The 15,846-nt window shown below is 39.9% G+C and overlaps 1 protein-coding gene across 1 annotated transcript in view; it reads right to left on the reverse strand.

The window, feature by feature from the left end:
* LOC124601081 (N-terminal kinase-like protein) overlaps nt 1–15,846 on the reverse strand; it is a 118,310-nt gene that overhangs the window by 77,672 nt on the left and 24,792 nt on the right. The window contains exons 3-4 of the mRNA XM_047136215.1: nt 6,544–6,666; nt 6,216–6,439 (exon numbers count right to left, since the gene is read on the reverse strand). Coding sequence (XP_046992171.1) covers nt 6,216–6,439; nt 6,544–6,666 — 347 coding nt within the window. The remainder of the gene's footprint in view (nt 1–6,215; nt 6,440–6,543; nt 6,667–15,846) is intronic.

Below are 15,846 nucleotides of genomic sequence, written 5' to 3' on the forward strand. Positions count from 1 at the left end.
GCTAAATGTTGTCAACTCTGACTATCAATTCTTCGTTTGAAGTGAATCTTTGTCCATCTAGAAAAATTTTAAGTTTTGGGAAGACATGGAAGTCTGACGGAGCCATAACAGGTGAATAAGGCAGGTGTGGCAACAATTCATACCTTAGTTCATGTAATTTTGCCATGGCGACGGCACGTGTGCGCAGTCTTGATGGAAGATTACTTTCTTCCGTGCTAAACCTGGCTTTTTTTTGCGTATCTTTTGTTGCAATTTGTCCAGGAGGTTAGCTTAGTATTCTCCAGTAATTGTTTGTCCAAAAACAAACAGAATCTCCTTTGCATCCCAGAACACAGATACTAAGCCCTTTCCCGCCGAAGGAATTGTCTTTGCTTTCTTTGGTGGTGGAGAATCAGCATGTTTCCACTGCTTTGACTGTTGTTTTGTCTCCGGGGTATAGTAGTGCACCCAAGTTTCATCTGTGGTCACAAACCGGAGCAACAAATCTTGTTTCTTTCTCCTAAAATGGGTCAAACATTGTTCCGATATGTCCATTCTCGTATGTTCTTGATCCGGTGTCAAGAGTCACAGCACCCATCTTGCGGATAATTTCTTCATTTCTAATTCTTCAGTTAAAATGTGATATACCCTTTCAATTGGTGATCCTCAATAACCATTTTTTGCACTTTTGCAATGATTTCTGGAGTAGTGACACATCTTGGCCGACCACTGTGGGGATCATCATCTAAACTCACCCGACCAAATTTAAATTCATTTGTCCACCTGGAAACAGCAGAATATGAAGGAGCAGAGACCCCCTGTGTATTCTAGAAATCGGCATAAATGTCCTATGCTTACGTATCTTTCTTTACGAAGTACTTAATCACTGCTCGAATCTCAATATTTTCCATCTTCGCAAATCACTACGCAGGAACAACAACAGAGCCACATCACCACCACAGCTCTCTTCCAAGAGCACTGACGTGGTACGTGTTTACAGGCAACAGTACAATGAATATCATGTGAACAACTCACTGCGCTAATGCTGACTTCACATGGTGATTCCGAGAACTTTTCAAACCAACCTCATACTATGTCCAGTATTAAAGTCTGGTGTTAGTTCCACCATGGTTAACCTGTCCTCTTTTATCAGTCTGCCCAGCCTACGATGTCCAACTAATGTAATGAAGGATGGCCACCCAACCACAAGAAGTCTAGAAGCGCTTTCACCTTGGTTTCGCCATGTGTTCACGACACTCACCACAGCACTCCTTGAACACCCGACAAGTCGTGCAGTTTCCGAAATGTGTGTGTCGAGCCTGCCCTCAGTCAAACTCAGGTAGATTGTGTGACTCCCTTATTCTACACATGGACAGCACTGTCAATGGTACTGCATTCACTATGCGTTTGTCTGATAGCATTCATTCCTCACCAGGTGACACTGTTTGGACAGGTTTATATTGATAGTACGTTGGTGGTCACTATGTTCTGGCTGATCATAGTTATAATAGAGGGAAACATTCCACGTAGGAAAAATATATCTAAAAACAAAGATGATGTGACTTACCAAATGAAAGTGCTGGCAGGTCGATAGACACACAAACAAACACAAACATACACACAAAATTCCAGCTTTCGCAACAAACTGTTGCCTCATCAGGAAAGAGGGAAGGAGAGGGAAAGACGAAAGGATGTGGGTTTTAAGGGAGAGGGTAAGGAGTCATTCCAATCCCGGGAGCGGAAAGACTTACCCTAGGGGGAAAAAGGGACGGGTATACACTCGCGCGCGCGTGCACACACACACACACACACACACACACACACACACACACACACACACACACACACATATCCATCCACACATATACAGACACAAGCAGACATATTTAAAGACAAAGAGTTTGGGCAGAGATGTCAGTCGAGGCAGAAGTGCAGAGGCAAAGATGTTGTTGAATGACAGGTGAGGTATGAGTGGCGGCAACTTGAAATTAGTGGAGATTGAGGCCTGGTGGATAACGGGAAGAGAGGATATATTGAAGAGCAAGTTCCCATCTCCAGAGTTCGGATAGGTTGGTGTTAGTGGGAAGTATCCAGATAACCCGGACGGTGTAACACTGTGCCAAGATGTGCTGGCCGTGCACCAAGGCATGTTTAGCCACAGGGTGATCCTCATTACCAACAAACACTGCCTGCCTGTGTCCATTCATGTGAATGGACAGTTTGTTGCTGGTCATTCCCACATAGAATGCGTCACAGTGTAGGCAGGTCAGTTGGTAGATCACATGGGTGCTTTCACACGTGGCTCTGCCTTTGATCGTGTACACCTTCCGGGTTACAGGACTGAAGTAGGTGGTGGTGGGAGGGTGCATGGGACAGGTTTTACACTGGGGGCGGTTACAAGGGTAGGAGCCAGAGGGTAGGGAAGGTGGTTTGGGGATTTCATAGGGATGAACTAAGAGGTTACGAAGGTTAGGTGGACGGCGGAAAGACATTCTTGGTGGAGTGGGGAGGATTTCATGAAGGATGGATCTCATTTCAGGGCAGGATTTGAGGAAGTCGTATCCCTGCTGGAGAGCCACATTCAGAATCTGATCCAGTCCCGGAAAGTATCCTGTCACAAGTGGGGCACTTTTGTGGTTCTTCTGTGGGAGGTTCTGGGTTTGAGAGGATGAGGAAGTGGCTCTGGTTATTTGCTTCTGTACCAGGTCGGGAGGGTAGTTGCAAGATGCGAAAGCTGTTGTCAGGTTGTTGGTGTAATGCTTCAGGGATTCCGGACTGGAGCAGATTCATTTGCCACGAAGACCTAGGCTGTAGGGAAGGGACCGTTTGATGTGGAATGGGTGGCAGCTGTCGTAATGGAGGTACTGTTGCTTGTTTGTGGGTTTGATGTGGACGGACGTGTGAAGCTGGCCATTGGACAGGTGGAGGTCAACATCAAGGAAAGTGGCATGGGATTTGGAGTAGGACCAGGTGAATCTGATGGAACCAAAGGAGTTGAGGTTGGAGAGGAAATTCTGGAGTTCTTCTTCACTGTGAGTCCAGATCATGAAGATGTCATCAATAAATCTGTACCAAACTTTGGGTTGGCAGGCCTGGGTAACCAAGAAGGCTTCCTCTAAGCAACCCACGAATAGGTTGGCGTACGAAGGGGCCATCCTGGTACCCATGGCTGTTCCCTTTAATTGTTGGTATGTCTGGCCTTCAAAAGTGAAGAAGTTGTGGGTCAGGATGAAGCTGGCTAAGGTAACGAGGAAAGAGGTTTTAGGTAGGGTGGCAGGTGATCGGCGTGAAAGGAAGTGCTCCATCGCAGCGAGGCCCTGGACGTGCGGGATATTTGTGTATATCCCAGCCAAATGCATGTCATTCAGCATCTCTATCTCTTTGTTTCACACCTATTATGCAGTAATCTCTGTTTCTTTAGAAGTTTATTTACAGTGATGTACACCACGAAGGTTCCTGACCATCATGAGCTGTTCTACTGGGTACATATCTATCCAGTGCATGGTCAGCTATTCTTTTAAACTTGGGCCAGAGTTCCTCGACATGCTCCTGTCCTGAGCTGAGAGTGTACATAATATATGCTTGTTTTAGTTGTCCTTCGTTCTTTGGTAATGATAGTTGCTACAACTGCATCATGGTGACTGCTACCAGTTTCAATGTGGATACCCTCAAAGAGGCCAGGCCTATTTGTTGCCATTAGATCCAATATATTTCCATCATGAGTGGGGTTTCTAACTACCTGTTCTAGGTAGTTTTCAGAGAAGGCATTTAGTGAAGTTTCACAGGATGTCTATCACACTACCCACTAACAAAACTGTAATTTTCCCAATTAATTGTTGCATGATTAAAGTCTCCTCCAATAATTACAGTATGATGAGGAACTTATGTACAAGTGAACTGAAGTTCTCTCTAAATTTTTCAGTTACATCAGGACATGAGTCTGGTGGGCGACTGAAGGATCCAATAATCATTTTATGCCCACCATGATATTGAGTCTTGCTCAACTCGTCTTGCATGCAGCTTCAATTTCTACCTTGGTGGCTTTGAGGTCTTTGTCCACTGCAATAAATACATCACTTCCATTCTCCACCAACCTATCCTTTTGATATACATTTAAATTTTCCCCAGAAATCTCACTGCTATCAATATCAAGTTTGAACCAGCTTTCTGTACCTAGTATTATGTGAGCTTCACTGTTTTTCATGAGCTCTTCAAACTGGCACTTTGTTGTGAATGCTTCGGCAATTTACGACTAGGATTTTAATACTCTCACCTGTGGGAGGCATTTCTTTCGATCGTATACAGATCCTTCTGGGTTTCCTAAAGCTACCATTATCTGGACTGGACGGACAGTCACCTAAACTAAAAAAAAAAAAAAAAAAAAACCTCATGTGCCCCCCCCCCCCCTCCCCACAAACAGTCAGCTGCCTGAGAAGCAGCCTCTGATGTGTAGTGCACACCCGACCCATAAGGGAACCCTGTAGTTCTCAAACCTATGGTGCAAGTCCAGGAAGCTTGCCACAGAATCTTCGAAGTCTCTGGTTCAGTCCTTCCACTCAACTCCCCCCCCCCCCCCCCCCCCAAAAAAAAAAAAAAAAAAAAAGGATTAGGAGAGCAAAGATAGCTTTATCCATTCATCCATCAATTTACAAGCATGTTCATAATACAATAGATGTAAAAGTATTATGGAAGAGATATCTATGATGACTCCCAACTCTCAAGCATACATTTACTGATTTTTAACAGTTGGGCTGGAAAATTGCTTGTTTATGCCAAAGTACATGTCAACCAGATAAAAGGATTGGTTCCTTTTAAGTTTCTGGATTACTTAATGAATGCATGCTTATCATTCTTGTCTATGTATCATTTCTATCACAAGAGATTTCATATCCATCTTTCATAATTTGTTGAGACACTCTTGATCAATGGAATTTCTCAATTCAGTCAATTGTTGGATCAATTGCCTGAATTTAATTTCATATTTTTTATAATTAAATCAATGTATGTATTTAGGAGCACCAGAAATGAAATTAATCACAAACTCAGATTTAAATTTGGTAACCATGTGGCAGACAGTGCAGGAATTCTGCTACCTTGGTAGTAAAATAAGAACCATGTATGCACAGGCAAAGAGGGCATTTCCAGACACAAGAAGGAAATTAGTATTGAACAAAGGCCTTAATTTGTGAAAGAAATTCCTGAGAATGTGTGTCCAGGGCACTATGCTGTATATAAGTTAATCAATGGGGGGTAACAGAATACAGAGGGAATCAAAGCATTTGATATGCAAAGTTAGCAAAAGATACTGAAAATGAAGTACACTGGAAAAATAAGAAAAGTGAAAGTTGTCTGCAGATATGGTAAGGAAGAAACATGTTGAAAACACTGACAAGAAGAAGAGACATAATGATGGGACATGTATTAAGACATAATGAAATATCTTCCACAGTACGTAAGGGAAGACTGAGATCAGAATATACACAACAAACAATTGAGGACACTGGGTGAGGGGAGCTATTGAAGAGACTGGGCGAGGGGAGGAAATCGTGGTGGGTAACATCAATGCTATTAAAAGTTTGATCATGTAATGTGTCACAAGTGACAAGGATATTTATATGCTGATGTATAATATTCTCAGTAATCAGGTTTAGCCCACAGAGCCACACAAAAAAACAGCTGTTTAACAGTCCCTATTCAAAAATGTAGGGTTCAGCAAACCACACTTATTTCCACTCCTCAAATGAAGTTATGGGAGTTTTTGAATTCATTATTTTGGACTTGCATGGTTCAATGCAGACATCACTAATCTGAAATAACTAGACACTCCCTAAATCAGATGATCTCCCTATAATTATCTTCTTACATACTCATAAAAATAGAAATGTGTGGTGTTTAGTACTTGTAATGATCAGTGAAAATCAAATTGGGAAAAGAATTTGCACATTACACATAGACATCAGAAGAGAAAACAAAATGTTGAATTTCTTTACAAGAGAATACAAACTTCAGATAATCATACCTCATACTGAAGAAGAAAACCACATAATTGAGTATTACAGAAGGACCCTTGTTACAACTGTCGAAAACTCTCTAAAGTTAACTTAAATGCAAACTTTTAGGGAAACAGTGACTTGACTGCTTAAAGAAATTGTACAAAATGCATCTGGAATATCATACTTTCCGTTCTTATGAAGCAATCTGATCAGTACATGTCGTTGCTGTTAACTGGTTCTTACCATTTTGTAATGAGTCTCTGTCTACTTGGGTCAGCTTTTTCAGGTGGATCATATTTCTCAAGAGTAGGAAGAATTTTGATGGGAAGGCCAGTCCCTTCGACAGCACCTGCCATGTACTCAACACCTCCCAGCTTCCATTCACCCGCAGTATTGACGAATACAGATGACAAGCAGACATTGTTGTGACGCAAGTTCCCGTCATTATTGAGAAAGCTTAAAGCACGCTGAAAAAGTACAAGGTGCTCATTTTACTCACAAAAGTAACTAAATATGCAATCGTAAATATGAAAAAAAGATGACAGATTACCAACATTTGATGCATACTTACAGTAATCTGAAATATTCCCCATGACAAGTATAGATCACGTTGATGACCTTCCCTTGAAAGCTGTGCCAAGTGAGTTTCCAGAGGCACAACAAATTCTGTAGCCAAGTACAAAACCTTCTCAGTCTAAAAGCAAAGTTAATACATGAAACAATGAAGAATTACTATCAGGTACACAATATATGGACGGATAACACAGAAATTTCCATAGCATTCAAGATATGTGAATTATTTTCCATATAAATTAAAATGCTACTAAGACAATCTGTACAACAAATCGAAAGATTCCAAAAGATTTCCAGCTGAAACAACACCATTTACAACATATATGAGGTGTGCTCAAAAAATTCCGAAACTTTGTCCGTAAAATTTTTTCTATGCCTCCCCTGTACTTACTGTGCCTGGTCTCCTTTAAAATATTTTCCTCCACAATCGATACACTGCTCCCAATGCCATTTCTACTTCCGGAAGCAGTCTTGGTGCACCTCATGCTGGATCATGTGAAGCACTGTGCAAATTTTCTTTTATCCTATCTACCGTTGCAAATCTTCAGCCTTTCAACTTTGGAAATGAAAAGAAGTACACACCATGAGGCCCAGGTCTTAAAGAGTACAATGATTTTGTTTTTTGTGGAATAGTCATGCACCTGACATTGTAATTCTGTCAGAGACAGCAAAGGACTTGGAAGAGCAGTTGAACAGAATGGACAGGAGGATATAAGATGAACATCAACAAAAGCTAAACGAGGATAATAGAATGTAGTCAAATTAAGTCGGGTGATGCTGAGGGAATTAGATTAGGAAATGAGACACTTAAAGTAGCAAAGGAGTTTTGCTATTTGGGGAGCAAAATACTGATGATGGTTGAAGTAGAGAGGATATAAAATGTAGACTGGCAATGGCGAGGAAAGCATTTCTGAAGAAGAGAAATTTGTTAACATCGAGTATAGATTTAAGAGTCAGGAAGTCGTTGTTTAAAAGTATTTGTATGGAGTGTAGCCATGTATGGAAGTGAAACATGGACAATAAATAGTTTGGATAAGAAGAGAATAGAAGCTTCTGAAATGTGGTGCTACAGAAGAATGCTGAAGATTAGATGGGTAGATCACATAACTAATGAGGAGGTATTGGATAGGATTGGGGAGAAGAGAAGTTTGTGGCACAACTTGACTATAAGAAGGGATCAGTTGGTAGGACATGTTCTGAGGCATCAAGGGATCAGCAATTTAGTATTGGAGGGCAGTGTGGAAGGTAAAAATCGTAGAGGGAGACCAAGAGATGAATACACTAAGCATATTCAGAAGGATGTAGGTTGCAGTAGTTACTGGGAGATGAAGAAGCTTGCACAGGATAGAGTAGCATGGAGAGCTGCATCAAACCAGTCTCAGGACTGAAGACCACCACAACAACAACAACAGTCATGCACCAACAGGGATGAATGTATGGGTGCATTATCGTAAGCCATGAACTGTCTCGCCACATTTCAGGCCATTTCCTTCTCACATTTTCTTGCACGCATAGCAACACATATCGATAGTACCATTGATTAACAGTTTGTTTCTGTGACACGAATTCATGATGAACTAATCCTTCAAAGTCAAAGAAAACTATCAGCATGGCTTTGACATTTGACGTGACCTGCCGAGCTGTTTTTGGTTTTGGTGAACTTTTCCTGACCCACTGCGAAGACTGAACCATGGTCTCAACATCGTAAGCGTAGACCCACATCTCATCACCAGTTATGATCCATTTAAGGAACATCTTGTTCTTATTTGCATGATCCAACGGCTCTTCACAGATTGCGAGGCAAAGGTCTTACTGGTCTTTACTCATGTCACAGGACAAACTTGGTGGCAACACGAAGCATTCCGAGATGATGTGTCAGGATTTCATGACATGATCCAACTGAAATGTTACATTCTTCTGCAATCACTTGGACAGTCAGTCTTGAATTGCCACAAACAATTTCGTTGATGTTCCAGACATTATCATTGTTGGTAGACGTCAAAAGGTCATCTTTAATTTCCATCCAGCCATTTTTAAACCAAGTTTACCATTTTTAACGCCAAGTACAGCCTAAGCACTCATCACCGTATGCTTTCTGCATCATTTGGTGTGTCTTTGTAAATGTTTTCTTGAGTTTCACACAAAATTTAAATGCAGATGAATTGCTCCTCTAACTCCGCCATCATGAAATTCGCGAACTTTGTGAAAAAATTTTACGCAATACAGAAGTGAACAATAACTAACAAACATACAACAATCAAACTTCCAGCAGTTACAGATTAAATACAGGTGTGTGCAGCGATGCTAACTGCATTTTGATCCAACACACCATTGGCATGAAATTATGAATGTTCTGGAATTCTCTGAACACACCTCGTACAAATATTCCCGGACACAAAGGACCACTAAATTAATGTTTATTTTGAAATTTGGTTCACACTTTTAGTAAACAATCATTTACTATGAACACAAGTTTTATATGTAGCAATTAGCTAACATACAACAAAATAAGTAGATACAAAGTGAAATTTTAAAGAAAGAGCAAAGACTGTGCATACCACACACTGAATAGTCATGCATTGGCATTTCACATCTTTCAAGAACCCATCCTATTAACCATTGGTGCATTATTCACATCAGAGAGAGTTTCTAAGTGCTTACACACATTATGCAGCATTTGTCTGCATTTATGCTCAGATTACTGTATAAAAGAGATTGTCTGCAAATCATATCGCATCACTTAAAATTTCTTGAAGCTAACATCCCTCTGTAGATGAGAGCACAATTTGCAAAATATCTATGACAGCTACTGATGCTTTCCACAATCTTAGCTGATTGTGTTTTTGATATTAGTTAGAACACCTACAATGTTTCCCACAGACATGCCTAATACCACCACAACTTGCAATGATGACACAAGATGGTCCTTTCGGTCCCTTTGTTAACACACTGTTATGGATGTACTTCAGAACAATTATGACTTAACAGTCACAGCAATTCCATTAAATTATATGACTCATTAACCAACAAGAAAACATCAAATTTTGCAATAGGAAAGTGTAAGCATGAATTTCACCTTGTGACAATTTCAAATGCAGGGAGTTGAACTCGTTAGGAGTTATCAAGAAAGTACAGCTGAGCTCACTAATCAGCTGACACGACACATCCTAAGGCATCAAGAACATGGTTAATTTAAGTGGCAGCCTGTTGTCGTGGGCTAATGTGCTACAGTACACTGTAAATATCATACTTAAATTATGCCATTTCTCTTCGAATGCGAGCCAGAAATCGCATTAAAAGTATGCTTCTCTTTGAATGCATGCTGGTACTCAAATAAAAGGATAAAAAGTTGTTTTGCAGTGCTCTCTCCATGATAACTAGCAATCAGTGGCAAAGTGAGTGTAAAGTAATGTGCAAGGAATATGGTGAATTCTGTAGACGAACTGCTAAAGAGGCTCTTTGCCACCAGATATATGAAGGAAAAAAGCTGGTAGATGCCCCTTTCAAGTCCCTAGAACATTTCACCTGAGTGGTCTATGGGAAAATGTAAAATGCTCTCTAAAGATTTACACAGAGTATGAGGGATGTTTGAGGAGCAGTTGATGTATTGGTGTCACAGCACATGTTAAATTATTAATTAAAAAATGAAATATCTTTAACCATTTCAATCTCTATAGTAAAATTAACATATTCAATTTAATTACAATTACTACCCTCGTAAGTCAAAAGGCTAAAGGTAGTGGTAAAGTAGCAAATATATGAGGAAATTTAGTATGATAAGTGTATGGAAAGAGTTGGTTATATAAAAGTTTGTGCAAGACGCCACTGGTTAATTTAGTAACGGAGGAAAGTGTCGGATGCAAAAATTTTAGAGGAACATCAACGCTTGACTACAGCTAACAGGTTCAAGTGAATGTATATTGCAGTAATTTAACAGAGAAGAACAAACCTGTACAGGATAAACTAGTATGGAGAGCTACAACAAACCAGCATTTGGAATGAAGACCCACAATAAAAGCTGATACTTAACCAATGTGAATGTTCACTTGTAGAAGTGTGGCTGAAGGTACCTGAAAGGCATATCCAGCAGGAATCTGGAGAGACAGATATGTCAATTTCATACTTAAATCTAAAGCCATAACAGATATGTTGGAGCATTTACTAACAAGAATAAATAATAAAGAACAGAGCTTGCACCTTGCCAACACAAGTTAACAAGCTGAATCAAGCTGAAAGAATTTAAATTGGATGGTGGGTAGCAGGAATTATTGTTCTAAAAGCTAGAATTTTTTTTTCCTCTACTTGTAAATGCGTCTATCAGCAGTACTGGAATTTTGCTTCCTAAAGGTAAGTACAGATCAGCTGTTCTATCTCCTTGTAACTTTAAGAGAATTTTTATTTTGCGAAAATTACGATCAATGGAAGGAACAATAGCTGAATGAGAACATTTCACTCTTAAAAGAGCCTAAGTTAAGTGTATAAAGTTGCAGGAAAGCCAGAATAACTTTGTTTCAAGTTAAACAACATGAGAAAGTTCACGCTTTTCATTAGCACTGACAAAGCAATTGTTCATTTGGAACTAAACAAAAAGAAGTAATGAATTACATTTAGGACGGAATATTTATCAAAATTACTGGTGTAACAAGTACATGATGATGATGTATGAGCATCATTCCATTAAGTCAGTTTTGAGAAAAGCATTATCAAAATTGATGGTATTATAGAGAGACAATGCTGTATTTGTAGCTTTACATTAGGCCAAAATATTAACCTTTTTCTGCTCAGTATGCATTTAAATAATCACACCTCTGACAGTGATGCTTTAAAATCATGAAGAGTTGAAGAATTACTGTGTGTTTCTATTTCTTATAAAGGTCATTTTAGTACTGGAGCTAGCCCTCAGAAACATATAAAAAAGCAGTGCTGAAAAGGTGCAAGAAATTGAAGGTGACACATGCATGGTGCTGTTCATGGCTCCAAGGACTATGGGTAGAGAGTGCACATTAGAGGCTCTCAAGTGTAGATGTGAGCTGAAAACTAGTAAGAAGATGGTTTTGAATTTAGGAGAGGAACAATGGAGAACTTCACCAGGTACGCATATAAAACCCTATATGCAGAATATGGTTATTCTGCATTTTTGGAAAAGCCTATTAATTAATAATGTCTGTAAAGCACATGTGGAAATTACCAGTGGTTAGTCAGTATGTTTTAGCTGAAAATGAAAATAAATGCTGTACTGAGATTGGTTAATCTTCAGTACATTAAATACAGTTATTATCAAAATTTTTGTATGCTTGTCTTTATTTTGATGCACTACGTGAATGTAGTTCGGAAACACTATAGCTGTTTAGAGGAACATAAATGTGGTTGCATGGTAGAAAATTTTTGATAGTTTGTGGGTCATGAAAAAAGGAAAGGTGTGTTGAGATAGGGAGAGGGAGAGTGGGATGGGCCACCTTGTGTTGGAAAACAATTTTTTTCTTTAAATAATGGAAAAACTAGCCAACAAGAAAGGATATATTATGAGAGATGTAAATTATAAAGGAATGTAGTTTTGTAGAAATACTATTGAGCAAGGCAGAGATTGGAAGAAAGAGTGAGGTTTTGTAACAGGAAAGGAATGTGTAGTATTCTCATCAAGAGAAATGTGCAACTCTGAGGGACTACACAGATATAGATTGTAAAAGAAAGAATTTTGGTAACTGGAAATGCTACTGCAAGGGATTCAGTTAAATGGATACTGTAAACAGCACTGAATGTGATACGAGCCTGCATACAACTCTTTTAGAAATTAGTTTGTATGTTATTTTTCAACAAGCGGCTATTCCTAAATAGAAAGGGTAAAGTAAGAAACTTTACACAGAATTTTATAAAATTTTCACACAGAGGTAAATTAATATATTTTAGTTGCAACAGACACAACAGGATTCACACAAAATTATTGCTTTTTTTGTAACTTTGTGCCTAAATTACTGCACATAGCTGGCAAAGTGAGGTATCGATATTTTCAGAGGGCTTATTATGACCATTTAGGAAAGATCACCCAAGCAGGCATGGAATACATTCTACTACTTTACTCTTCCACCTATTGTGGACTGTTTAGGAGTTATGTGGTGTTCCCTTTCCCCCTCTCTTTGCCTTTTCATTTCTCATGGTTAGTCTTAAGTGCATTAAATACAGCACAAATGTAGACATTGGGCTATGGTAAAGAATAATTTGTTACCACAATCTTTATTTTGCTACCAAAATCTGACCTAGACCTCGGAGCTACTCTACACATCACAGATCACTGTAACCACACACTTAAGATCAAGGTGTAGATGGGTGGGAGGCCCGGGGTGAGGGGCGCTCTCGCACCGTAGCCACTGTACAGTGTGTAAACTTTTAGATGGAAGAGTTGTGAGGGGAGTGCGGGGAGAGGAGGAAGCAAGCATTGGCTGGCGAGGGGAGAGGAGCCGTTGGGGGGGAGGACAAGGCACGCCTACCAGTTGCAGTGCTGGCACTACAAATTGCGCGTCATGCTTACACGAAAGCAGCTGATAGGCTTGGAAGTAAAACTCGCCTTAAATGTTGTTCGTAAACGAAACTGAAATCGTCATGTACATTAAAATGTATATATATAAAAATATATCTAAAAACAAAGATGATGAGACTTACCAAACAAAGCGCTGGCAGGTCGATAGACACACAAACAAACCCAAACATACACACAAAATTCAAGCTTTTGCAACAAACAGTTGCTTCATCAGGAAAGAGCAGGAGCGGAAAGACTTACCTTAGGGGGAAAAAGGGACAGGTATATACTCGCGCACACACACACACACACACACACATATCCATCCGCACATACACAGACACAAACAGACATTTGTAAAGGCAAAGAGTTTGGGCAGAGGTGTCAGTCGAGGCGGAAGTAAAGAGGCAAAGATGTTGTTGAAAGACAGGTGAGGTATGAGTGGCGGCAACTTGAAATTGGTGGAGATTGAGGCCTGGCGAATAACGAGAAATTATCCGCCAGGCCTCAACCTCCGCTAATTTCAAGTTGCCGCCACTCATACCTCACCTGTCTTTCAACAACATCTTTGCCTCTTTACTTCCGCCTCGACTGACATCTCTGCCCAAACTCTTTGCCTTTACAAATGTCTGTTTGTGTCTGTGTATGTGCGGATGGATATGTGTGTGTGTGCGCGAGTGTATACCTGTCCCTTTTTCCCCCTAAGGTATGTCTTTCGCTCCCGGGATTGGAATGACTCCTTACCCTCTCCCTTAAAACCCACATCCTTTCGTCTTTCCCTCTCCTTCCTTCTTTCCTGATGAAGCAACTGTTTGTTGCGAAAGCTTGAATTTTGTGTGTATGTTTAAACCATTCATCCGGTTGCAATGAAACTTTCGTGAGTTGTTCTCCGAACGCCCGAAAAGAGTAATGAACAATGTTTTTTTACAGCTAGGTCACTGTTACATGCGTAGCGCAATTTATTAGGTTCAGGCTTGTCATGCAGTGGACCCGGGTTCGATTCCCACTGCTCGCAATTTTTTTTTTTTCCATTTTATTTCATTCCCCGCAATGTTAAACTATTAATTATAAAATTTCAATATACTTAAACAGGTCATATAGTATATTGTAACTGTCAATCTCTATATATAAAAATGAATGTATGTATGTCTGCCCTCTGCGCGTTCCAAAACCATTCATCCAATTGCGATGAAATTTTGGTGATTTGTTCTCCGTACGCCCACGAGGGTTCCTAGCCGAGAAAAAAAGAACTAAGGCACATTCTTGAGGAGATATGACGTCATAAACAATGAGATGCCACCGCGGGAAAATACCCAGATTTATGCATCCACTATTTGAGAATGAGAGTACTTAGCGATTAGCAACAAACGTTACATACAATTTCAAACCTTTAAGAAAATTTCTCTCGCAGACACCCCCCACAAAATAATGAAAGGAAAAAAGGTTGTCGCTCACTACATTTTCTCAGTACATACCGTAAATCTGCCGCAGTAGGCATGACGTTTTAATGTATTATTTCGTTACTATTAACTCTAATCGCAACATATTTCGCATACAGTATCCACATATATCAGTAAATGCGCCGGCAAATTTATGTCTCTTTACGACATATATTTCAGGAGATATGACGTGGTAAACATCAAGATGCGTCAAAAAGTGCCGCATCAGGCATGACGTTTTGTTCTATTATTTCTTCACTACTAACACTATTCGCAACACGTTTCGCAAATGTGCTAAAAAAAGTATTTGTAAATGGGGTGAAGCAATTTTTTCTGCTCCGTTTCCCTTTCGTAGCATTCAATCACACGCAATATCATTTTGTGAGCATTGCTACGTAATACTGGTTTCCTTCTAACCGTAGGCCTACCGGTAGGGGTTGTTGGTGACTCCCGAGATGGGCCAGCAACTGCCTCTTCACTCATTTTCATAATGTTTAGCAGAACTGCACAATAAAAACACGCAGAACAGCACAGCGCCAAACAATAATGAAGCAGACGACGGTGGCTACCTTGTACAACACAGTCAGCTACGTAATGTTGGCAGCAGTCGAAACTGCGTGCCTACCGAAGCCTCCTGATGTTTACCGACTTCTACAGATTCAGGACTAGGGAGAGGTCTGCCATCTAAAAGTTTACACATTGTACTAGTGTTTCTCTGGCGCTATTGGGAATTCTGTAGAACCAACCCCTGGTTGGCGCGATGATTTCCCTGTCAATAACCACCTATCAGTTTACTTGGTACATTTCATACGATCAGGTTGGTTATTATACTGCCAATGTTACATTACATGGTGCTATTGAACCAATTAAACTTTCTATTTCTTTGAGTTCGTAATTTTTCAATTTCTTTGAGTTTGTAAGGCAGCAGAGAGGGTTTAGAAGCAACAAGCAGTATATTTGTACGATTCCACATCTGGCAGATCCCTGGAGCAATACTGCTCTGTTTTCTTCCATAATTCGTTTTCTTATTTTCATGTAGTCCCTGCTTCCAACAATAATTTTTGTTGTACACAGTGCTCAGAGGTTTTTGAGAATTAAGTGTAAACAGTGCACAAAAATTCAGCAGCATATTTCAATAACAAATTTCTTTGTGTCTTTCCATTATATTAATTTGACAAAGATTATTTGGTCAGACACAATGAATTCACTTACTTTCTGATCACATGCCAGCCATTCATCTCTGCAAATCATTTACATGCAACTATTTCCATGGATTAAAGATTAGTATCACTAACCACTGGTGAAAATGTCCTAGATTCAATTCCCAGAGATTAACTGGCATTTATGA

This window comes from Schistocerca americana, chromosome 1 (genome assembly GCF_021461395.2).
Source record: "Schistocerca americana isolate TAMUIC-IGC-003095 chromosome 1, iqSchAmer2.1, whole genome shotgun sequence".
Taxonomy (NCBI): Eukaryota; Metazoa; Arthropoda; class Insecta; order Orthoptera; family Acrididae; genus Schistocerca; species Schistocerca americana.